The sequence below is a fragment of the Phoxinus phoxinus genome (assembly GCF_949152265.1).
Source record: "Phoxinus phoxinus genome assembly, chromosome: 10".
Lineage (NCBI taxonomy): Eukaryota > Metazoa > Chordata > Actinopteri > Cypriniformes > Leuciscidae > Phoxinus > Phoxinus phoxinus.
This window is the reverse complement of record NC_136885.1, coordinates 32103115-32128987: the sequence shown is the minus strand read 5'-3', so window position 1 is coordinate 32128987 and position 25873 is coordinate 32103115. Positions and strand designations below refer to the sequence as shown.

Sequence of the window (25873 nt, the reverse complement as noted above, 5' to 3'; positions counted from 1 at the left end):
CCAAAGAGCTCAGTGACAAATACTGAGAAGTATCCTTAATTTTAAAAGTTAAATTTAAAAATATGAAGCTTTTCATGAAAGATGATTATCGGTAACTTGAAACAATCGTGGCGATTTTTTTTGTTTGTGGTTATTAAACGGTGCTGTGAGAGGTTCAAAGACAACAAAGATAGCCTGTGAAAATTTCAGAAATTTAGGATCAATACGACATGTCTCTAAAACTTAAAAACCATGGAGGCGTAAAAAGCTAAAAGGAATAGTGCACAAAAACCTATTCATCTTGCTTATATGTTTACCACTAGCGCATGCTGATGACGTTTTATTCTTCTTCTAACCAAAGATTCAATAGGTGTCTTCATCATACAGTCTACATACATGTCGTGCCCAAGTTTATTAGATCCATGTCGTACAGTGTGATTTGTAATAAGATTGTTGAAATCGCAGTCTGTAGAAGGCATACAGAGATTCTTCATGAATTTTTTTTTTCCTGTTTGACAATTATATGCAATTAGGCAAGTCTCCAGTAGCTTCTTAACTTAAGTGGAAGGAAGACCAGGAGATCTTGATCTTCATTTTTGAGAAAATTGCTTTTGACTTTCAAGGAGCTTTTAAGTATTTTTCTGAGGACTGACCCCTTGAGTCACAGAGGTCATCCTTGCTCAACTAGTTTCCACACTTCTTGTGTGTTCTGTAATTGAAATGTTGTACTTCTAATGCTGGTTGCACATAAATTAGAAGAGAACAGAAAATGCTCTTTTTCATGGCCATATGTGCTTATAGTGTGCTTTACAGTAGTCACATTTTTAATAGCCGTATGTAATATTTAAGATAAATGTTTATATTCTTGTTTTGTGGTAAATAGAGCTTTTTAAATGACCGATTTAATTACTCAAGGTGCAACCATTATCAATTCAGGATAAGAGATCTGTGACGTAAATAACAGCTAATAAAAGTTTTGTGTGTCAAGTTGCAATAGAAAAGGTGTGAGAGATGACTAGTGTTTTCAAACATGTCGTCCTCCTTGATTTAAAAGAAGTCATTTTAAATATGCAGAAAACAATCAAACTGTGACCTCAACTGCACCGATATGGTAAGTTATATTTTTCTGTAGCAGAACATATATATTTATATATAACGGTTATATTGCTTGTTTTCAAATATTTTTCTCTTTTTTTTCTCTCAGATGTCTCCGCACATATTGCTATTTTGTGGGATATTCATTGGTTTTCTCTTGGTTCAGCAACTTATAAGTGTTAGATTGGACCTTCTAGCCAGAGCACATGCGACTCCACTTACTCTTCCCTCTCAAGCCAAAAGTCATGCATGGAAAAAGAATGGTAAGTTCATTATAACTTACACGTATTTTTAGTCATAATGGCATTGTATTTACAGTACCAATCAAAAGTTTGGACACAGTCTCAAATTTCTTTCTTATATTCTGCAACTTTAAGAAGACAAAAATGGTTACAACTTTTGTTTTTATAAAGAAATTAATTTGTATGCACAATTTCAACTCATTTCAAGCGTTTAAGCAGAAGCCTTTAGATAAAAATGTTTGTAATATGAGAAATATGCAGTAAACTACCGTTCAAAAGTTTGGTGTCGGTAAGATTTCGTAATGTTTTTGAAAGAAGTCTCTTCTCAGCTGCATTTATTTTATCAACAGTACAGTAAAATCAGCAATAGTGTGATATATTATTATTATTATTTAAAATAACGGTTTTCTATTGTAATAAATGTTCTAATGTAATTTATTCCTGTGATGTCAGCTGAATTTTTAGCATCATTACTCCAGTCTTCAGTGTCACATGATCCTTCAGAAATCATTCTAATATGATGATTTGCTGCTCAAGAAACATTTCTTTATATTTATCAATGTTCAAAACAAAATTGTGCTGTCTAAATAAAAAAAAATTTTTTTAATCAAATTAATTATTCCTTGCTGATTCAGTGAGAACCCAAACTTTTGCTTGAATTTCCCAGATGAGCTGTCGCAGTCCCTGTATTCCCGTGTGCGTGTGTTGTGTTGGATCATGACGAGGCCTGAGAATCTGCTGAAAAAGCTCCAGCACGTTCGTGCCACCTGGGCTAAACACTGTAACCTGGTGCTGTACATGAGCTCGCAGAGCTCCGACTTCCCCACTGTGGGACTCAACGTCAGCGAGGGCCGATCTCAGCTGTACTGGAAGACCATACGTGCCCTTCAGTACCTCCATGCCCACCACCTCCAGGACGCCCACTGGTTCCTCAAAGCGGACGACGACACATTTGTGGTGGTTGAAAACCTGAGATACCTACTTTCCCAGCATGACACAGAGGAGCCTGTTTATTTCGGGCACAGGTTCCGGCCGTTTGTTCGTCAGGGTTACATGAGCGGAGGAGCCGGATACGTTCTGAGCCGAGAGGCTCTCAGGAGATTTGTGCAAGGTTTCGGCACGGGACGCTGCAAGCATTTCAGCTCCGTGGAGGACATGGCCTTGGGAAGGTGCATGGAGACCATGGGAGTGAAGGCCAGGGATTCAAGAGATCCAAACAAACGAGAAACATTTAATCCTTTTACACCGGAAAACCTTCTCATTTCCCCAAAGAGTGGAAAACAGGCCTGGAGCTACAGTTACTACAAAACAAGACGGGTGAGTGCAGCTGGCAGGTTTCATTGAAAATATTTGTGAGTCATTCTACAGTTAAACATAAGCTCCGCCCTCCTTGGTTACTGTTGCTAACACCGCATAACACGGGGCTTGATGAAACAAAAGACAATCGAGTGCAACAGCCCGCCCACTTTTTCCATTGGTCTTGGAAGTCTTTTTTCCATGCATTTCGCCCATAGGGATTTCAAAAAAGTCTTTGTTAAAGCATCATGAGCCATGGACCAAGCCAATCAGCTACGAGGTGAATGATAATAACACTACAAACTTTGATTCGAAGCAAAACAATTTTTAAAATCGGACAAAAATACAACGGTACAAAGACCTTAAAGGCACACTATGCAAGATTTGTACCTTAATATAACAGCTTTGAAGTAATTTCGATGGTAAACAAACTTGTAGTAGGGCGAATCATCCAGATAGAAAAGCAGGGGGGGACGCCGCTGGCAAAAACAGCAATGCAGGTTTGAAAGGTGGCGCCCCGGCAAATCTCGCGACAATCACGACTTGCTTTACGGCACGACGTCACATACATCAACAACATGTGAAGCAGCCTCTATGGAAGACGCTAGGCTACGCATTTCAGACGTGAATCATGGCAGAGTCGACGAAGAAAAGGAAGGTCCTGTCCCAAATGGCACACTTCATATGCACTTTCGGTCTTGTGGACTGCCGCGTACGTTACTGTTGTGAACTTTTTCTTCTAAAGTGTAGGAAACTCAGAAGCGAAGACCAGGAGACTCGGGTGTATCTTCAGCAGGATTCTTTATTGAGAACACGTTACACGAGCTGTTGGTAGCTGCAGTCATCAAGACTCACAGCGCTGTAGTCATCGAAATCTCAACTAAGGCATTGTACATTGTAGAGTTTATACTTTTCAAAGAGGTTATAATCACATCAGCATAACAGTTATTCAGAGCATTGATGCTAATCCAATCAGCCTGACTTGATTGCTCAAACCTTAACATTATCATAGAGACAAAGGCACAGCTGTATCCTGAGCTTAATGGTCAGGAAGTGCATAAAGACAAAAGCTAATGTCAGACACCTGAATTGCTTGACTTAATCTTCTTTGAATCTCTTCATCTATGCCTCAAATGCTACCTTCTGACTACTAAAATGTCAAAGTTTATATTGGAACCTAAATTAAACCTTTAATGAGACCGTAGGGTGTCTCATTTGTCATTTTAGCTCTCAGAAGGTTGCTCGCGAGCTCGTTCTATGCGGTCGATTTGCCCAATCGCTGCACACTTTTGCCGAGCTCCGCCGCAGACTTCTTCCCGACAGTCAAAGCGTCGTTACGTCACAAAAGTGCGGACTCAGAGGAAGGCCGTGTGTGCTTAGGGTGCCATTTGGGACAGGGCCGAAGAAAGCGCGGTCGGAAGAGTGCAGAGACGGCTCTGCGTGAGTGGTATTTACGACAGTAATGTTAAATACAAGTACTCCACAGCGACTCTACGGGTCACTGTTTGACAAAAACTGCATAGTATGCCTTTAAAAGTTAAAGTACTTAACGGTTTTAGTGAGAGAAAAAACTACAGCATAATCAAATTTAATACGGTTGAGAAATATAAACCTATGTAATTAAACATGTTGATTATATATATTGCAAAATATGCATATATGTTGAAATATATTATTTTGAGAGCGTAGAGAGATTGACTCGATTACATCATTCGTTTTAATGGGAGTGGGCGGGGCTAAAGAGATATTTTGGCCATTTTGCTTGTTTCGACTTTACAGTAATTTTCTGTACAGCATCATGGGTAATGTAGTTTTTCTCCAAGAATTCCGCTGTTAAACATGATTATTTTAAAACTAAGTTGCGGTGTGACGGCTTTAACAGAAGAAAATACTACCAATTAACAACCTTGCAGCTCACAGTAGATCTGTCTTTAAAGGTGTAAAAGTTATCGTTTAAAGTCAATTTCCTTATGGAGAAAATGAAACCCGACTGTTGCACACTATAGAACCCATTGCCCATGTTTGTGTCCGGTGTAAGACATTCAGTAGCAATGAAGTAGAGATGTACGTGAACAGGATCGTTTTCAGTCAAATTAGCAGATAATGTGCTGTCATATTCAGACATTTTACATTTTAAGTGTGACAAAGCAAAACTTATATTAGTCATTTATCATTAATAGAAATTCATTACTCAGGAGCGTGAATAAAAACTGCAGAGACTGAATCAGAACCCTTTACCATGTTTTTTAATATTTAAAGTAAAATTCAGTTTAAATTTACCCGGACACAGAGACAGACTTGCAGTAGAAAACATGCTTTGGGAAAAAAAAACACACACACACTTTCACTCAGATATACATCAGATTGCAGAAAATAATAGTAATTTTTTGTTATTTTGATAAAGCATAAGCATAAACACTTATTGACATTAAAATTATTTTATGTAAATATTTTTTTTCATATTTTATTTTAACTTAGAATTTCAGTTCGTCACAACTACATTTTGCAGTTACATTTACTGTACAACAAATGTTCTTTTTCTATTTTTACTGTTTTTAAACTGTAAAAATATATATTTTCTCAGCATCATAAGAGCAACATTTCATACTCTAAGAAAATGTTAAAATTAAAGGGATTGTAAATATCAATAAGATTCCCACTATAGTTAAAATGTGTTTTAAAACAAATATGGATTTCTATAGGATTTGTGCACATTGAAGTACAGCTTTTGCATAATGACCCTTTTGCATTGTCCAAGATTAGTCAAAAATTAAAAAAAATTCTCTTTTTCCAGGGCCCTGACTGCTGTGCGGATTTTGTGATATCGTTTCATTATGTGAAACCTGCAGAGATGTACACGCTTGAGTATTTTGCACATCACCTGCGACCATTTGGATACAAGTACAGATTCAAAACAGCACCAGTCAGCTCATACCACAATACAAATACAATAGTCGAAACTAAAAAAACACAAAGATATTTAATGTGACCAAAAAATTTGTACATTTGATGGAAAAAGATTGTTTTACTGTATTAATATTTGTTCATTGCCCATAAAGAAATAGTTTTTTTGTTGGTTTGGTCAAAATAACATCTAATCGTCACTGCATTAGACTACAACATATCAAATTACTTTGACTTTTTCTGAGTTTTGAATTTTTCATGTCTTACCGGTATATAGCTTTTGATATTTTGCTATATAATGCAGTCACATTCTGACATTTTAAGTCTGACACATTTTTGTGCCATTTATTTAATTGCTCAAGTTCTTTTGAGCAGTTAAATATTAAAAACTAAAATATTTTAAATAATAAATGGCCCATAGTTTTCTTTCTTTTTTTCTAGCATCCCATCCTTTTGCATCAGTTTCAGTGCTCTAATGATAAGACTTACATTTTCGCACAGGATTTTCTGCAGATCTGTTCACTATCAAATCGGTTTTTGTTGCCATTGCAACCTCCAAACCAGAACTGAGCGCATGAATTGGCCTTAGGATCAAAATACCATTTAATGACATACTCTCGACACGGACCAGGATCCAGAGGCTCCAAGCACCCCTCTTCTGTGAGAGAGAGAGAGAGAAAATTGAAGGATTAAGCTAGTTCTTTTGTTTACAGAAGTTAGTTTACAGCTGTATGGACATTTACCTGCAGTAAAATCGTTCTGTATGAGCAGCGGCGGGTCTGTTGGTCTGCGTGTCGGGTCAGTCCAGTATGTGCCCTGATCTGGCCGGTCCAAAGACGTGAGAGAGAAATCTGGGAGGCGATTCAGGTCATTCCTTTCCAAATATGGTGTTATGGTCCCGATAATGTCCATGTCGTCTGATTTAGGATCATAGGGGAAGACTCCAAACTCTCTAAGTGCATCTGGCTGATTGATACAGTGTAAAATTAATATCTCTTGATAACTAGAGTTCGTACAGTACTTGCATAATAACAGTAAGCGTGAAATATCAAGCTATTATTATAATGGATATTTAAAATACTTTAAAAGATCTTATCTGCTTTTTTGTCTTCTAATACAGTCCTGTAGTTTAATAAATTATTTGATTTGCAGTTTAACAATAACAAATTATGATATAGTCATACAAATTGCATGCATAATAATAAATAGAAAAATATCATAATAAAAATAAATACATTTATAATCAAGAAATGTTATACACTGATTGTTTTTTTTCTCGAATTTGGTTATGTATTTTTGTTTCATTCAATTATATAAAACATTATAATAAAAATACATAAGAAATGCATAAGTCAAACTGCAAGACATTTATTATGTAATTTCAAGAGCAGAGCAGTTGAAATAAAATAATAAATGTCCTGCAGTGTAACATTTTTGTTGATATTTAATTTCTCATCAAACATAGTGCAGCTTTCAGACCAAATATGTGTTGGTCTCAATTTTTATGAAGTCATAAAAATTGCTTGTGTAATAATTAGAAAAAAAATTATAATAAAAATACATTTATAATGAATGTCACACTGCTGGAATAAAAACAATTTTTTTTTTAGTTTTATTCAGAAATTCTGCACAGAAATTCAGGCCGCCATTGTAAATAAGAACTTGTTCTTAATGACTTGCCTGTAAAAATAAAGGTTTAATAACTGCAGTTAAGCAATGAAAATGCATCCAAAAGCAGCTCTTAAAACCAATATGGCGGCTTTAGATGCGTCATGAGTTTTTAATGAACGGTCTTGTTGACTGAATTGCGTGTCACTTTACCTTAAAGCTGGGGGTAGTGCTGAATATTGATCCATCAATGTTCTCACAGACCTTATGGAGCAATTTACTTTCCACTTCTAGACCACAGAGACAGAAAACATGAATTTAAGGCATTCGGTTTATATTTATAAATGTTTATTTATGAGGGTTTTTAAAGGTGAAGTGTGTTATTTTTGTTAATGCTAAAATACTTTCTTCTGTCTCAGTTCAATGTTCAAATATAAAGCCCTTCAATGGGATTGTTTAAAATAAAAATTCTGTCAGCATTTACTCTTCCACACAGATATATGTTTACTAATTTTGCCAAGTAAGACGAGAATCAACATATTTTGTTGATCTTGGAACAACATTCCTGTCCCAGCCCTATAACACTGATGTAGAAGCACCTAACCATGGTTATAAGCATAAACTTGACATAAACTGTAACTTTGTCCCTCAAATCTGATTGGTTGATTGGAATGTTGTTCCAGGATCAACAAAGATGTTGTACTTGGTGAAATCACATTCACCCCATAACCCTTCACAATAAACACTTTTTTTCCTACTATTAAAAACCCTTTATGCACTTTATTTCCACATTTCTAGTATTTTCTTCATTTTTATTTAAAAATAAAGGCTACTCTGAGCTGATAAGTGATTGGAAAAGGGAGAAGAATGAGTTCGGAAAGAGGAGGATTCGAACTCGGGTCGATCGTGTCAGAAGTTAACCCCTTTCTTTTGTACGAATTTAGAAGTTACCGCTTTTCCCCCCTGACCGAACCAGACATTGGTGTGCAGAGTTAGTGTAAATAGCCTATGCCAACAAAGACATAGACACATTTTGGGTGAACTATCCATGTTTAATTGTGTGAAATGAATGTATTGCGACATACCAGGAAGCATTCTGAAGTCTTCTATGGAAAACACATGCTCCTCAGTGGGCGGCGATGCTATTGACTTCAGCTCCTCTTTAAAATCATCATAAATCGGGTCACTTTGATTAACCACTCCTATAGCGAGCATGGTGATATTGGCTGAATGAGCCTCTTTGACCGCATCCTCCAGCTTCACCGTGTCACGGTGGTCCGTCTGGCCATCCGTAATAACCACCGCCACTTTCTTCACTCCGGGGCGAGCAAAGCGGAAGATCTCGTTGGCCTTTCTGATGCCACTCCCCGTGTAAGTGCCCTCTCCAATATAGGGCATCCTGCGCACTGCTGCTTTCACTCCATCACGAGTTAACCTGTCTTGTATTCTTGTGACCACCAGGTTTATGTGGCTGTAGAGAACGACCCCTACGCGCGTCACCTCCGGACTGACTGACACGCGGTCGATCAAGGTATTCACAAAGTCTTTAATGACTTCAAAGTTTTCCGGGCCGACACTCTCAGAGCTGTCAATCACAAACACCAGCTCAAGAGGTTTTACTCTGCATATCCGGCCACAACCTGAGAATCCGGAATAAATCATACAATAGATATTGTGTAATTCATCACAAAGCATTCAAATTTGGGAAAAGATCTGGCATTTGATCACTTACCACAAATAGATCTGATTAGAGTGATTATATCTTCTCTCTGCAAAACACATAAATCTTAGTTATAACTTAAAATGAAAAAGAATAATAATTAATTCAAATTATCTATAGTTTTATTTTAGCTTGATAAATACACACTTTTTTTGTAGTTGTAAATAAAACAGATTATTATTATATTATGTTTTACAAGAAAATAGTCAACGTTTATTTATATAGCACCATTTATATAGCAACAGCTGACCAATGTGCTTTACACTACATCAAGACATAAGAAAAGGAGTGATTTAAAAAAACATGGCAACATCATATATGGAAGGCATGTAAATATATATATCAGCATCTAATGATCATTAAAAGCCAGAGAGAATAGCTTTTTAGCAAATAATTAAAAAGAGGAAGGAACGGTGCGGATATAATCTGGATAGACGGACTGTTCTAGGGCCCCGCAAGTTTAGTTTAGGCCCCGCAACAGCAAATGTACGGTGTCCTCTTTGCTGTAATCTGTATCTAAGAACAACTAAAAGTTTTTGTTGTCCCAAATTTGAGAGTTCTTGCGGGATAGTGTGGGACTAGAGAGGTAGGACATTATTAAAATATTGTGTAATTGAGGATGGTGCATAGGTCTACCATCGGGAGGGCCAAAAAGATAATCTTGGTTTTATTTTCATTTAGATTTAAAATGTTAGCAGATATCCACTTTTTAATATTGTTTAAGCAATCCAGCAAAGGCTCAAGTGGATTTTTTCCGGATCGTTTGAGGGGGACATAAATTTGTATGTCTCCTGCGTAACAATGGAATGATACATCGTGTTCCCTGGATCCCTAAGGGAAAAAACAGTAAGGGCCAGGATGAAGCCCTGAGGCACTCCCCAACAGAGGTTTGCAGCTGAGGACTCAGATGAGCCAAAACTGAGAGAATTTACGATCTTTCAAAAGGGAGCTGAACCAGTTTAATATGGTTCACTTCAACCCCACGTCATGTTCAATTCGAGAAATGAGGATATCATGGTCCAGCATGTCGAATGCAGCGCTGAGGTCTAGGAGCACTAATATACAGTAACAGTCACCAGCATCAGTTTTCAATAAATAAATCAATAAATGTAATTGAGAACCTTCAGTAAAGCAGACTGTAGTGTGGAGTGCTCTGAAGCCAGACTGAAACCCTTATATATATAGAATTTAGATGAAGATCAGAAAGAAGTTGACATTAAACAACTTTTTCGAGAACTTTCTAAATGAAAGATTCATTTGAAATGGGCCTAGCTTTCAAGGATGGTGAGATTATGCAACAACAGCATAACATATTGCAGTTTAGAACTGTCATTTCTTTAGGTGCAAAACCATTTTACAGTATATAATAATTTATGTAAAAAAAAGTTTTGGACCTTTAATGACAAGATAAAGCATGATCTGTGCACATACCGTAAGACCAGGTTCTCCTTTTGTTCCTGAATTACCCTGTGATTGTGAGAAGATGCAATGTTCAGTGTGTTAAATATAGAGATGTTGATCACAGTGTTGTCAACTATCATAACGATTAAACGATTAAAAAGCAAGTCTAGCATGAAGAGTTTTTCAATTAATCAAAGTTTCCTCAGTTCTTCTCACCGGTGGTCCTGTAAATCCTGATTCTCCCGGGTTTCCTCTGTCCCCTTTGCGTCCTTGTGCTCCAGATAACCCACGATTCCCCTACAAACAGAACAGTTACGTCATAAAAACACGATGTAATGCTTTCGGAGTTTGTGGAAAAGAGCATTTTGTGTTTGACAGAAGAAAAGTCATACAGGTTTGGAACAACCTGAGGGTGTGTAAATGATGACATTTTTATTTTCGGGTGAAGTATACCTTTCATGCTAACTGTATGAAATATGAATGCATGACTGTGGCTATAAGACTCTCCTCACCTTCTGTCCCGGCAGACCCTCTCCAGTGGACCCTCTTGGCCCCTGTATACCCTGATATCCAGGCTCACCCTATACAAAACAGAATGAAGTGCATGTGAATTCAACAGTTTCAACTGTACAGCACACTGTAATGTGTTCAGGAATACTGTATCCTGCTAATATGCCTCAGATTCCTGTTACCTTTGGTCCTTGTATGCCCTCTCCTGGTATACCTGGAGGACCAGCTGGACCAGACTGACCAATGGAGCCCTGCAGACCACAAAAACACTTCTGAGGAAACCTGAAAAGAATCACATTCTGCTTCAAAAAAATTATGCCTATTTTTAGGACCATTTAGGAAGGACCAAGATTTCATCTGAACATACCTAGGCTACAAACACAACAGACTCGTCCAACAGTGTATTTGACATCCCTGAGTGTTGATTATGTGTATATGTATTTAGTCTCACTCTCAACCTCACGCCCATGGACCATTGGCTGAATGTCTGATGCATATGGCACACAAAATGAGAAACACTTCAAAGTCGTCATCTGATTGGTTGGGATAGGACGCGTGTATGTCGCGATTCTTTAACGGTCCACCTGGAAGCAAAGCTGTCGTAATGCCAAACCCCCTCAAAGAAGAAAGCTGTCGTGTTTACAACTCGCTGGAAACGCTGGATTTTCAAAAGTATGTGAAGTTCACAGCACCATTGTTGCTCCAGTAAACTTGCACGACATTCTTGAACGAATTGCATGCTGGTCTATATAACTTTCCATTTTCATGCACCTAAACGTGATGCTGAACAAAGCGAAGTGTGATTGGTTGCTTTACATCTCGGTCAGACATCCTCTTGTCACTGCTATGGAGTCCAGACCTTCTGCCGTCAGTCTGAAGGTCTGGCTATGCAAGACTAATATGTATTCTACTGTACATACAATATATGTAGTTTCAAATATATTTCCCACCTTTGGGCCCACCTGACCAAGACCTGGTGCTCCATCAGGCCCTGGGCGACCTGGAGGGCCTCGATCCCCCTGTGACCGAAAACATCAATTAATCAAATGCTCTAATAGAAAAATATATATTTTTTAATGATTCAGGAATGTTTACATGGGAGAGATGCAATCAATCACCTTACCTTTGGTCCAGCGAAACCTGTACCCTCTGGCCCAGTCTCTCCTGTAAGACCTGGAAGACCTTGTGGCCCCTATATATCACATAAGCAACACATATATACAGTAGTCTGTTGTAATTCAATTTGGTATGTCAGATTAAATACAAACTGTACTGTAACTATGAGTTGCATTAATAATGTTTTTTTATTTACAGGTGGGCCGGGATAGCCTTCTCCCTTCAGCCCTGGTGGTCCAATGGGTCCTTGTAACCCTATTTCACCCTAAAGACAGACACAATTGATGATCTGAATCACAAAAGAACAGTGTAGATTTCAGCTGGGAAGTCACTCCTACCTTCGGCCCTGCAATGCCTGTCACTGTTTCTCCAGCAAGTCCTGGTGGACCAACTGGCCCTGAATCTCCCTACAGGAAGATGAACATGGTATGAGATCTCCTGATGTGGATACACATACAGTTGCTCCCAAAAAATGTAAGCTACAATAAAAAGGTATCAGTGATTTTTTTTCTTTCTTTTTTTTTTCGAATGGAAGTAAATTAACCTTTGTCCCAGTGTGTTTAAATGCAGAAATGTGAAACTAACGTTTTGGTTAATGTTCATGAATTATTCATTAATTCCAATTGTTTATTATTAAGTCAATCTTTCTGGAGTGGAACCATTTACAAGATGTTTCAATGTTTAATGCCTGATCATGTGTACGTCTCTTGTAGGTCACTGTGATTTTGCCAAGTAAGGCATTTTCTTGGATCAACATTCCTGCCCAAAAACATAGTCCGACTCCTACCCTTAACCCTACCCAAAACATCTAGTCTTGAGGATGACTCTAAACGTTAATTAACATTAACTTTAAACCTATCAGTCAAATCTCATTGGTTGATTGGAATGTTGTTCCAGGATCAACAAGGATGTTGATCCATTCACCGTCCATTGTGTCTTATACTGTGACCATGATTTTTGCTTTTTATTTTCATTTACTGATAAAGCTTGATTTCTTTAACGTACCTTAGCTCCGGGTATGCCTCTTCCTGAAGGCCCAGGAACACCTGGAAGTCCAATATTCCCTGGGTTTCCCTATTTTAATTGAACGACACTGTAGCTCAAAGAACATTCAGAGAACAGCGGCAGTGACACAGGGCTTTTCTTGACATAGTATTTTGTGTTTGTTAAGATGAAAATGTCAAATGAGATGTTTTCACCTTTCCCCCTATTGGCCCAACTGGTCCCATTGGCCCTGGTTGGCCTCTGGAGCCCCTCTCCCCCCGATCCCCCTGTTGAAGGAAGGTACAACCTATTTAATACATACAATGATGTGTTTTTTAATATAATAATTTTAGTAGGCATGACACCTTCTCTCCTGGTTGGCCTTTTCCAGGGGGTCCGTCTTGTCCTTTGGGCCCTGGTAGGCCTAAATCACCCTGAAATCAACAAGATGTCATATAGTATATTAGAAGATATGCCCACTGAATGTTTTGAATGTAAAGTTATCCACCACTAACATGCTATTACGGGCACCTTTGTTCCCATGGCTCCATCTTCTCCTGATACACCTGGTTCACCTGGTAAACCTTGGAATCCAAGTTCACCCTACAGCATCAACCCAAACACAACTCTGATTTCATTATTTGATACTTTATTCTGTTTTTTCATGTCATAACAGTTTAGTTGAAACGACAACCTACTTTGGGTCCTGGTTCTCCGATTCCTCTTTCTCCAGTGGCTCCAGGATCTCCAGGGAATCCCTGTTCTCCCTGAGAGCAAACAGAACAAAATGATATATCCTTAAAGTTTTTAATTAAGTTTTTTTTCTTTTTTTCTGAAAGACAGTAAAAACAGTAATATTGTGAAATATTATTACATTTTCAAATAGCTGTTTTCTATTTGAATAAATTTTAAAATATAATTTATTCCTGTGATCAAAGCTGAATTTTCAGCATCATTACTCCAGTCTTCAGTGTCACATGATCCTTCAGAATCATTCTATTATTATCAATGTTGAAAATATTTCATATTTTTGTAGAATTTATTTATTTTTATAATATTAATTTATTTTTTGTAACAATATAAATGTCTTTAATCTCACTTTTGATCATTTTAATATACATTTTAATATATCTTTGCTGAAAAAATTATAAATTTCTTTCTTTAAAAAAAAAATCTTATAGAAGTGCAGTCTTACCTTTGTACCCATGAGTCCTATCCCAGGATTCCCTCTTTGACCAGGAGGACCAGCTGGTCCCTGATTCCCCTTTCGATATTAAGATGGAGGCGACAGTTGAATGTTTCCAATTGTTTCGAAAAGTAATGGCACACTTCTCAACATGCATGATTTGAGCAATCATATTGCATATAAATATAGAACAAACAGTGTTTATTACTTAGGGTTAGGGATTTGTTTAAATCACAAACACTATAAGCATGTATTGAGAACATGAAGCGTGCCTATAGCACCACTAGTACAGAAATATTGGTATAAAGCTAAACCAGAAAAATAACATAACAAAATACTTTCTCTCCTTGAATTCCCCTGCCAGGCATTCCTAATGGTCCAGGTGATCCAGGAGGTCCCGAGTTGCCCTAAGAGGATGGATATAAGGGCTACATTTGAAGCAAAATGGCTATTTATATGGCCAACGAAAATCTCACACAACTGCACCGTACCTTTTCACCTCTGACTCCATAACCTGGGGGTCCACGTCCACCAGTAGGGCCAACATAGCCACGGTCACCCTAGGACACAAACACAAAACAGATTAAAAAAGTGATATTTCAATATCTTTATTCACACGAACATTAAAGGGAAAGAATAACAGTGGTATGCATTCATTTGATATGATTTCCAATGTGCACTCTTAAAAATAAAGGTTCTTTATTGGAGTCTAAGGTTCCATGGAATCTTTCCTTTTATCCAAAGGTTCTTTATAGTGAAAAAGGGTTCTTTAAAATGTTCTTCAAGAAAAAAATAGTTCTTTTAAGAACCCCAAAATGGTTCTTCTATGTGAAACCCCCTCATAGGAAACTTTACTTTTACGAGTGTCTATTTTATTGACCTTACTATCTTTATTCACTTTCACTATTGAAAAGATCTGGACAAGAGATCCTGCTAAACACCTCCGTTTGTTTTTCACAGAAGAAACAGCGACTTACGGGTTTGGAACACTTTAAGTGTGAGTAAATGTCATACGTTTTCTTTCAGGAAAGGTCAGAGAGCCTATATCGGAAAGGGAATGACCTAAAAAAGAAGCAGAACAGACACCGTCTCTGCTCACCTTTGGGCCGGGGAGTCCCTCGCCTGGAGCTCCTGGGTTCCCCTGTGATCCTGGTAAACCTGGAGGACCCTTCATTGATGCATGTACCATTATCTCATTATAATCTATAGATGCATGTTTAGAAGTCATACAAGAGGCTGTTTATACTTACAGATAGACCTGGCTGACCAATGCCAATCTGACCTACAGGACCTGGTCTTCCTGGGTTTCCTTTGTCACCCTAAAACAATCACACCTCAAATAAAATACACTGCATGTAGGCACTTATATTGTGATGGACAAGAACATACTAAAACGTCTGGGACAGGAAAGTACATCATTGTGAATACAGTGAAAACAGTAATATTGTGAAATAATATTACAATTTAAAATGACTGTTTTCAATTTCAATATATTTTAAGATGTCATTTATTCCATGCAGAGCTGAATTTTAGCATTATTACTCCACTCTTCAGAGTCACATGATCCTTCAGAAATCATTCTAATGTGATGATTTGCAGCTCAAGAAACATTTCTGATTATTATCAATGTTGAAAACTGCTTCATATTTTTGTGGAAACTGTGATGCATTTATTTGTAGGATTCTTTAAAGAATAGAGTGTTCAAAAGAACAGCATTTACGTGAAATATTTAGTTTTTAAACTTTTCATTTTGATCAATTTAATGCATCTCTGCTGAATAATAAATAAATAAAAATCTTACTTTTGAATGGTAGTATATGTTTCCACTGATTGAATATTTTTTTTGTCTAATATGAACTGAGAGAAGTCCTGTTGAGAACAACCATCTGAAAAGTTTACCTTTGGTCCAGGGAATCCAATTCCAATATCTCCCGGCGGGCCAGACGCACCAAGCGGCCCTCGGTCCCCCTAGGAACAACCTGAAGGTCAGCCATTTATTTGGATGTCATCTCCTTATAAATTTAAAACTTCACATAAATCTAAAGCTGATTTGCTGCAAAATGCCATAAACCTCAGTCATCTTGAAGATGCATGTCACATTGCAACTTTTGGCTTAATATTCAAAACATCCTATTAGTGTGAGTTATGGTGAAAGGGTTCAGTACAGTGTATGTTCCAGATGACATTTACAGAGCACAAAGGCACCCCTTGTGTCTGACAGTTTAAGAGTTTTTGCATTTGAATCTGCTATTACATATTTGCCAGATTTTCAAAGCACTCTTTGTTAAAATTTCCAGACAAACGTGAGAGGCAAAATCTGCATTTAAACATGAAAAAATCACTACAATGTGAATTCTTTACCGCCCAGATTTATGTCTCTATTTAAGGCACAGATATCAGTTACAGTCATTTCCCTGGCAAATAAATGGAAGATATGATCATACTTTGGGTCCTGATTGACCCTCGTGCCCTTGGTCCCCTGGAGGCCCTTTCAGACCCTGGTAAAATAATGAAGAAATATGTTAAAATTGGTCTTGCACTCTCATGCATTCATTTTTTTAATCATTTAATTTTTGTAACAATTAATCAGCCATATGCCTATAATAAACCATAAATTGATATGGCACTTTTAGGCATCTGTTGATGCCTGTGCAAATGTTGGTTCTGAAGGACCTGACCCAGTCAGTCTCTTCACTAATCCCACAGTACAAAGTCGTCCTCGGAAAAAGAATAATATCCTGCAAGCCTGGATTCACTCCTTTACATGTGTAGATTATCATAGGATTACGAGCGATCTGCCAATCACATTCCATAAGTGCAGAGCGGGGAAACAGCCGCGGCCTGCCATGATCACTGCGTTTATGTGATGAGACGACATGCATTCAGTTTTATATCTATTTCTATCTATATTCACTTTCAATTATTTTTGTCTGAAATCACCCTTACACAATTCACTCCTTAAATTGTGTTGTTATACACACTGCTTTTACACTTTATTTGCAAGTAACATTTTATAAGTTAAAAGTTAAAAAATGACTTTTGTTCACAGGTAATGTTTTTCAACAGTGGCATCCTTATACATCATTATACATTATACTACTACTACGATATAAATGCTATTTATTTATTTATTTATTTGTGTTATATGATTGTACGGATGAAATACACAATTATAATTTGTTTCATGTGTTCAGAAAAATACAGGCTAAGATGAATAATACCACCTACCTATTAATAATGTGTTTCATAAATACATACATTCATGAAAAAAGTGTAAATGTAAGACTGTATGAGTTCAATGCATACAATTATTAATTAATAAAATAATTAATTTGAGAATATTTTTTTTCAAATATAATTTGGAGCTGTAAGTGTGTTCTACTGTTAAATATTATGCATGCCATAAAGGAATCTTTATTTAAGAGTCTCACAGAATTAAATTAAATAATCAGTTATTAAATAATTATCATAATCAAATGATAAAAATACAGTTCTTCATGTTATGTATCATGAATTGAGCTGAAACCAGAAATGTGGCATATGTCATATGTAAAGAGATGTTTGTACTGTGCCTGCTCTCCTCTGGGGCCCCTCGGTCCTGGAGGCCCTTCAGTGCCCTGTGAAATCACACACACACCTTTGATCAATCATATGTGGCATATTTTAGAGCAATAGTAATTCGTAGAACAATAGAGAAGACTTACCTTATGTCCCGTTTGCCCTGGTGGTCCACAGTTACCTTGATCCCCCTAAAACACGACTCGAGACTTCAGTTATTGTGTTGTGGATCAGAATGTGTGAGAACAGTGACAGTAGTATTAATGAAGCGGAGCAGTTTCTCTGTCCAGTCAAGCCACAAGTACACTCTTAATAAAGGTTCAAAAAGGACGTTTTCATGAGAAGAACCATTTTTTGGTTCCCCAAATAACCTTTCAGTGAACAGTTCTTTAAAAAAAAAAGTTTTCTCAGTGGAAGGAACATTTTAATAATCTAAATAAACTTGTTTCCACTATAAATAACCTTTTGTGCAATGAAAAGGGTTCCATGGATGTTTTTTATGGAACCATCAAAGCCAATAAAGAACCTTTATTTTTAAGAGTGCTTTCTAATTTGCATGCTAATGATTTTGCAATCTTAGTAGATAGTCTTGTGGCTGGTTAGGACAATGCATGGAACTATTACAGTTTTTTACAGTCGCTAGGAGAAATTTCTCAATACTTAGGTCACTTTTTCTTCGCTCTTCACACAGTGAGCACAACAGAAGTGTATGTGGGCTAAACTGTGGATCATTTATCATTGCTTTGGCACAAAATGCATTCAATGATACATCTTTCAAATTACATTAACTCTTTTCTCATTTCGACACAACAACCGCCACTGTGCACATGCTTACACACTGATCTCAGAACTGTTAAACTTAAGTTCAAAACAATAACATAATACAAAACTGAATAAGACAGCAATTTTCTAAATTTCTACAGTAATATTGTAATGAAATATATTTAGAATCTAAAAATTAAATGATATAAAAACAATTGGACCAACCACAGCTGATTCCTATTGTATCTGTATTGGTGGATGGTGTGTAGACAAATTCTTGTATTTTGGAATTACTCAATCTACAAAAAAATACATAATATCATATAAATAAAATCATATTGAAACATACTGCATCATGTCTGATTCATTCCAGTTACATATATTGCAGTGAATTCTGAACAGTAGAGAGGTGTCCTTGTTTTACATAATTTATTGTATAAAGCTCCTGTTGTTAGTGTTTTTTAGATCATTGTTTTGTGGGTGATAAAGTGTGTTTGTTGGCTGTCAACCTTTGCTAGTGTTTTGGAAGAATGTGCTGATCTGAGACATGTATGAAGTGATTTGGTAGTTTAGTGCATTTTGAATGTGAATTGAACTGCTGTGCCGAGCTGAAAGTTGGTTAGGAGAACTGTGTGAAGAGTTTTGAAATAGTGACTTATTGAGAAATGTGTCCTAGCGACTGTAAAAAAACTGTAACAAATTAATCGCAACAACCCAAATGCATATGCAAAAGATAAAACCCAGATGTTTTACCTTATCACCTTTGAACCCAGATCTTCCCTGTGGATGAGGAACCAGGAACAAGAACCGTGTTGGTCAGAGAGTCAGTAGTGAGACAAAATGTATAAACTGACCATATGAAGATGTGATGTACCTCTGGACCATTGATTCCTGGAAGACCAGATGCTCCCGTTTCCCCCTGTAAAACCAGTCAGGCCAGTGCGTCAACAGCAATAAACTACAGATCTAATCATCATAACTCCTTTAAACACATATGGTCATTATTTGCACTCTCACCCTTGAGCCTTTTGGACCAGACGGTCCTTCATAACCTTGGTCTCCTTTATTACCCTAAACAAAATAGAGATTTCTTCATGAATGCCACAAGTGAAGGAAAATGGCCTCAATTCCATCCCAGCAATACTCACAGAAGCTCCTGGAAGACCTCGTTCACCTTTCTCACACAAACACACCGGTGGTCGTGGGCACTGGCGAGAGAAACACAACCAACAGGTAGTTTGCAATCAGCATTGTTCAAGTATGTTTAGTATCTGGGTAAAGTTGGAAAGTAGTTGTATATTTAATTAGTTATTAATTTAATCCATTTTAGTTATTAATTCATTATGAGGGGATATTGAGAATTATGAAATCTGTGTGGTTTTTGTTGCTTAATGCCAATTGGTTTTATAGGCTATTTTCCTCTAATGCAATGACATTCAGACTTTTATAAACTGTCGGAATACTTTGAGGGCCACTCTTCTAGTTCAGTACTTACTTCATTCTTTGCAATTATTTCCTGGAAAAAAATATGAAAAGAGAAATAAGAATTAGAACACAAATCTATACCAGTACCAAAAGAAGTCCAATATATCGCCAAATTCCGTGCATGACACGGGAAGCATTATTATGCATTTCTAAGAGACCCGTATTGTGTGATCACAGACAGAGCTTGACATTTCACAAGCGGCACACCCTTCCTTCCATCTGTGTTTATTGGGAAAATCCCTCACACACAGATTTGATTCACCCACTGATGTGTGAACCATGCTCAGGACAGAAGACCAAACACTAGTTACTGTATTTGGATCTCAAACCCTCACGAATAGAAACTTTTAGAGCATCAATTTTCTGACCCAAAATAACGGCAACATTTCATCTAGGCTGTAAAAAAGCAAGCTAGAGCTTTTTCTTGCATCATAACTAAATGAATGGGTAGCATTTCAGTCCATGTGCAACTAAAGCTCAGCAAATGTTGTGCAGAAACAGAAAAGTGTGAGTGTGCATGTTTCAATGTGTATGCCCAGATGTTTTGAGCGGTTATTAACATGTTGCACCACATATGCATTAGAATAATTAGTTACTAATCTGGGGTGTGCTATATGATTTCTTATTGACCCAAGTCCCATGTGTGTATTTATCAGACATAAACTTCAAACATGGCTATTCATAATTTAGAGTTATAATTATCCGAAACTGTTCTGTTTAATATGGTTTTTAATTTACATGCATGGTTTTAAATGACCTGCAGTGCATTGAACCCAGAACTGGTGTGACCGAGTGACCATGAGCAAAGATGGCAGCTTGCAGATCACATACAAGTTAGCTAGTTAGCATTAGCTGGTCTGCTAGTTAGCAAAATCGGTTACAAAAAAAAGTTAGCAAATTCATTGCAAAATAATTTTCACTGTCTCAGCAACATCGCAAAAATACACCTGCATACAAATACAAATGCATTTATATATTTTTTATGTGTTATTATTTACTTTATTAAAAGTGTTCAAGAATGCAAAACCTCTTACTCCAGAGTAGGCTATGTGCAGGTCATAAAATTAATTTACTGAGTTTTTTCTTTTTCGTTTCTATTTCAACATAGGTCTAAGTCTTAATAATTGACCAAAGTAAAACAAAACAAAAAGATTATTACAAATAGTTAGAAATATATGTTAGTTACGATGGTTCTGGTCCTTAATTCTGATTGGTTGTGCTATTTCTCTACAAACATACACGTGACCTCATGAAAATAAATATTTTTATGGACTAACCGTTTTAAAGCAATAAGCCCCTATGAATTTAGAACAGCTAAAGAGCGTTGCATGATTATATAGAATTTTTTATGAAATACATGAAGTTTTAATTATGTATATAATTATACTGTATATATAACATTTTAATAATATATATATATATAATATATATATATTAATATTTAAAAAACATCTTTAATAATAAATAATAATACAATGTAATCATATTTTCACACTTTAGCACAATGTAATTTTTGTGTTTTTTCACTGAAGCTCATGGAATCATGATTTAATTTGATTCAAACTGCTAAGAAGTGATGTATCTCAATAGTAACTGAAGTGGCGTAGGTATAAAATATTTGAAAAGTTCTGGAAAAATTTATTGAAAATAATTAAATTCGAAGTGCTGATTCCTGCAGTTTCTCAATTATCACTATTGATCGTTTTTGTTTATTGTGGCTATCATTTAATTGTGCTATTTGCATGCATTTTTTTATTTTTTATAAATCCTTTATTTTGCATATTTATAATATGGGTGATTATGATGATGTCTGATCTTGCTAAAGCTAAAGAGGATGACAGATGAACTGAACATCTCACGAGCTGCTGCAGGAGCCGTTCTTCTAGCTTGGGGTCAGTGAGGCTGTGGGAGTATTGCTGGGCTGGACTGCTCGCCACCACCCGCAGCTTGGCACTGTTCACGTTGTCCTTCGCCAGGTTTGATAAGCCTATTGTGAAGATCTTAATGTTGTGGCCCTTGGCCTCAGCGACCGCCGTCATGATGTCAGGATTCCTCGGATGGTCGAGCCCGTCGGTCATGAGCAGGGCCACCCGAACACTCTGCTCCTTGGTCTCGCTGGTGAAGAGCTGGGTGGCGTTGGATATGGCATATGTCGAATACGTTCCCTGTCCGATGTAGATGGCGTCTGCCAATCTGTTAATGAAGACGTCAAAGTCCTGCCAGTCTGTGAAGCGTTGGTCGATATGCACTGAACTGCTGTAGTAGAGGAGCGCCAGACGAGTCTTCAGATGCCAGGCAGAAACCTGCATCTGCGCCACACGCCTGCTGAAGGAGCGCACGAATGCTTTCTCTCGGTCAAACAGAAGGCTCTTCGCACTCTCTGAGCTGTCCAGGATGAATGCGATCTCGAGTGGACATACTAGCTCTGAAACGAGAGAGGAAACTAGCCATAAACTCTTTCAGCACAGATACAAAAATAAAGGTTCTTATTGGCATGGTTGCTTGAAGATCCTTTAACATCCATGCAGTGGCGTATCCAGGACATTTTTACTGGGGTGGCCAAGATGGGACACAAAGCTAGTGTGGGGTGGCCATATCTATTATAAAGTAATGTTATGTAAACCTTCAAACTTGCATGAACAATAGAGGATTCTAATAATAGTAACAATGTGCAATAGAGGTAGCTAGTTCTTGCTTTTGCTCATTCTCCTGCTACAAAATGCTTTCACATAGGCCATAAGACCACAAGACAAGACTTAAAGTCCAATGATGCCAACTGGTGGAATGGTACACAGAAGTCACGGTTCGGTATGAATTCGGTACAATGGAGGGAAAAGCAAAACAAAAATGCAGAAGGCATTTTTATTTTATTGTGCATGTCTCAGTCTGTACCACCTAGTGTCATACAGTCACATGAGCAGCTGCAACAGCCTGAAGTGTGTAAAGTAAGATGAAACAGTAAACAATAAGTACCCCACATTATCTCCAGACTCCATCTGTAACTTGTAAACAAAATAAGACAATCAGCCATAAAACGGAAAATACAGCATCTCTTATTTATGTGCTGATTGCCTAATCCTAACCTTGCGTCTAAATGAGTTGCTTACATTAACAAAATGAGCCTACAATAGCAGACATAAGCCCTTTAAATAAAAATAAATGGCCATGTTTTATAAAAAGGTTCACAAAACGTTCTCATATCCATTTTCTCTCTCTAATGTCATGGAATAATCTGGTTTACGGCTTTACACGACTCTTTTGTAGTGTGGTTTGGTCTACTAAAGTGTTGTACTTAAATAAACATTCACGAATGTACCTTACTACTTCTCGCCGCTGATTCCTGGTGGTTTAGAGAACACTGAGTCGCACCCTGTCGTTTCAAAGAATAGTAGCAGCTACACCGGCGAGCGCGAAGTAAATGCCTCGTCCATTTGGGGAGGCGCGCGCGCAGTCATCGGAGGCTCGCGCTGCGGACGCAGGCGAAAGTATAGACAAACCTATCTTAAGGCGGGGCTACAGATTAGGCTTCCACAAATAACCCGCGTATCTAGCAGTAGTTCCGCAGCATTACATTCATTAATTTGCACGCGAGTTTTATCTATTTTTATACCATGTATTCTCCGTGTAAATTCATGCACCGAACCGTTTCGGTTCAATACGAATACATGTACCGTTCCACCCCTATGCCAACAGACCAAATATAATTTAAGGATTAAGGTGCTTCTTTAAAAAGTAACTTTTGAACATTGTACTGGCCCTAAATCAGTTGATCAGCTGTCATCATTGACAGCATCTCTTGTTTCTTGTGTTGACGAACATGCAACTACCTATCAGATCTGGGGTGGCCACAGGGGTGAGCTTTCAGGGGTGACCCTGGCCACCCCATGCCGCCCCCTAGAATCGCCACTGCATCCATGGAGCCTTTCCATTACACAAGGCTCTTTAGATTATTAAAATGTAGTTCATGCTGACAAAATAAATAAATAATTCTTCACTGAAAGGTAAAGAGATTGGTTCTTCAATGGCATCATCACTTTGCATCCCAATAAAGCCTGACATAAATTATATATATATATAGGCCCTATATATATATATATATATATATATATATATATATATATATATATATATATATATATATATATATATATATATATATATATAATTTTTATTTTTATGGAACAGTTTATTGAACCTTTAGACAAAATCTAATTCAAAAGTTTGGATTTGTGTTTTGAGTATACATAAGGCTTTTACGGCTCATATAGAAATAGAATAGAAAAAAAACATCAAAATTTTTGTTAGAAACAGAGCAAAAATATGCAATTTGGTGCAGATGCTGATATTGGGGAGAAAATGTATGTAATATGATAGCTTGTAGTGTAAATCAATGAGATTTTTTTTTACAGTATTATAATAATAATATGTGTATTTTATATAGCACCTTTCAGAAAACTCAAGACTATAACAGACTATTACATAAAAGGTATACTAAGATGATATTTCAATGCTTATTTTTATAATCAAAGCAACTGTAGATTTTATTACTGCAATGCAATTCAATGATGATTGAGAGATGAACAAAGTTCTTCAAAAGCCTGATAGATCATATTTGATACTAAATACGCTGAAGAAAGCGCTAATGCATTTACCATTGTCCTGTTTTGTGGTGAGGTTGTTCAGTGTTTCTCCAGACTGTCTTCTGTTCTGGCATCTGGCAGGTACAAGCAGCCAAAGCAACAAGCTCAGAAAACACACTCTGGCCATGCTTTCATTCAAGCCTAACCTAAGACAATTGAATAAAAAAATCTTTCAGACCTTCTGTGCATCTTAAAAATCTGTTTATGGTGCATAATTATTGCATGCATTATACAAAGTCCAACACAAGTGGCTAAAAAAATAATAAATGCACAAAGAGGTAGTGTCCCTTTCTTGTTGTTTTGAATACAGACTTTTTAGATGTTCAAACACAGCAGAATATGGTCCTCAGATATTTCTAAACAAACATAATAATGTCTAATAAATCAAGTGTTTGGTTTAAATCCACACATACAGGCAACCATGTTAAATGTGTATTTTTAACATTAATGATCAATTCTGTTTATTGTGTTATTATTTAATGCTAAAATGTTGATTTAAGCAGGAATATATATTAGAACAATAATATGAAAACGGATAAAGCACTTACCTTGCCTGTTATGCAAATGTAGGGAGAATCCGAATGCTCATGTCTTCTGTGTGGAGAACTTTCTGTTCTGACTGAGTCACTTCAGTTCTGCACTGAACATCAGCCCAACATCACAGACACAACTATCTGATGCCTGACTGAACACACACACACACACACACACACACACACACACACACACACACACACACACACACACACACACGCACGCACACACACACGCACGCACGCACTCTCGAAAGGACATGACATCCATCTAATACGTGCAATCATCTCTAATAATTGTTTTTTTAATTGTTATTTATATTTTATTAAATATATTTATAGCATATCTGTTGTATTATGGATAAAAACTATACTATATTTTTTTAATTTAATGTGGTGTTAAACAGGAATTCATCTCTCCACTATTTCTGCTGTTTAGATCTGTTTTGGAGATGAATGCTGAGAGATTGTTTGGAGGACAATAACATTTTCTCCAACAACAATTCACAAAAACGACGCCTCCGTGAAATCTGGAAAACATGCAGGAACCTCCTGAGATCTGACTCATCTCAAGGATTCTACAACTTTTAAAGGGATAGGCCTAGCTCATCCTCATTTTTCCACATAATAGGCTACTCAAAAAATACAAAATAAACATGGGTTGAGAGACCTCTTCTCTTGTGGTGTGCATGAAGTATTAGCTATCTCTCTACAACTACAGAATACACATTCTAAGAACAAGGAGATTGGGACAAGAGACGACTACGACATGTCTCTTTCCCCCCCGAAATGCTTACGATTTTTACGAAATTAACATTATTAGTTTTTCTGAATTGCTAAAACACTAAACCCCA

At 37.0% G+C, this 25873-nt stretch overlaps 2 protein-coding genes across 4 annotated transcripts; one reads left to right on the top strand and one right to left on the bottom strand.

Moving 5' to 3' along the window:
* Positions 1–1209: 1209 nt before the first annotated feature.
* c1galt1b (core 1 synthase, glycoprotein-N-acetylgalactosamine 3-beta-galactosyltransferase 1b) lies at positions 1210–5601 on the top strand (the record flags this gene model as incomplete). The annotated part of the gene is made up of 3 exons (XM_079626508.1): positions 1210–1337; positions 1984–2633; positions 5407–5601. Exons 2-3 carry the CDS (start codon positions 2034–2036, stop codon positions 5599–5601), a joined length of 795 nt encoding a protein of 264 aa, XP_079482634.1. The 5' UTR covers positions 1210–1337; positions 1984–2033.
* On the bottom strand, positions 4837–25255 carry col28a1b (collagen, type XXVIII, alpha 1b). Of its 3 annotated transcripts, none has more exons than XR_013799366.1 (35): positions 25035–25155; positions 24499–24632; positions 21706–22271; positions 19857–19877; positions 19510–19569; positions 19379–19432; positions 19236–19280; positions 19115–19141; positions 17746–17790; positions 17614–17658; positions 16486–16539; positions 15941–16009; positions 15292–15360; positions 15141–15209; positions 14533–14601; positions 14380–14448; positions 14051–14119; positions 13554–13622; positions 13387–13458; positions 13221–13289; positions 13071–13142; positions 12877–12945; positions 12210–12278; positions 12068–12136; positions 11879–11947; positions 11706–11774; positions 10938–11006; positions 10758–10826; positions 10462–10542; positions 10276–10311; positions 8857–8893; positions 8210–8764; positions 7338–7414; positions 6260–6478; positions 4837–6174 (listed from the first exon to the last, which is right to left on the bottom strand). XR_013799366.1 is itself a non-coding variant. In XM_079626506.1 (35 exons), exons 2-35 carry the CDS (start codon positions 24611–24613, stop codon positions 6002–6004), a joined length of 3393 nt encoding a protein of 1130 aa, XP_079482632.1. In that variant the 5' UTR covers positions 24614–24632; positions 25035–25255; the 3' UTR covers positions 4837–6001. The 3 variants fall into 3 exon arrangements, 2 of the variants coding, with proteins under 2 accessions (XP_079482632.1, XP_079482633.1); XM_079626506.1 differs by having other exon boundaries at positions 6260–6482; positions 25035–25255; XM_079626507.1 differs by lacking the exons at positions 24499–24632; positions 25035–25155 and adding an exon at positions 23163–23310 and having other exon boundaries at positions 6260–6482.
* Between the last annotated feature and the right edge of the window lie 618 nt (positions 25256–25873).

What these genes read in the sequence shown, in the direction of transcription:
- col28a1b (XM_079626506.1), bottom strand. Translation starts at nt 24,613, where the DNA reads ATGGCCAGAGTGTGTTTTCTGAGCTTGTTGCTTTGGCTGCTTGTACCT. An exon ending in GAGGCATACCCGGAGCTAAG is followed by an intron (nt 12,279 to 12,876) that starts GTACGTTAAAGA and finishes ATCTTCCTGTAG; the next exon opens with GGAGATTCAGGGCCAGTTGG. An exon ending in CAGGCATTGCAGGGCCGAAG is followed by an intron (nt 12,137 to 12,209) that starts GTAGGAGTGACT and finishes GTCTGTCTTTAG; the next exon opens with GGTGAAATAGGGTTACAAGG.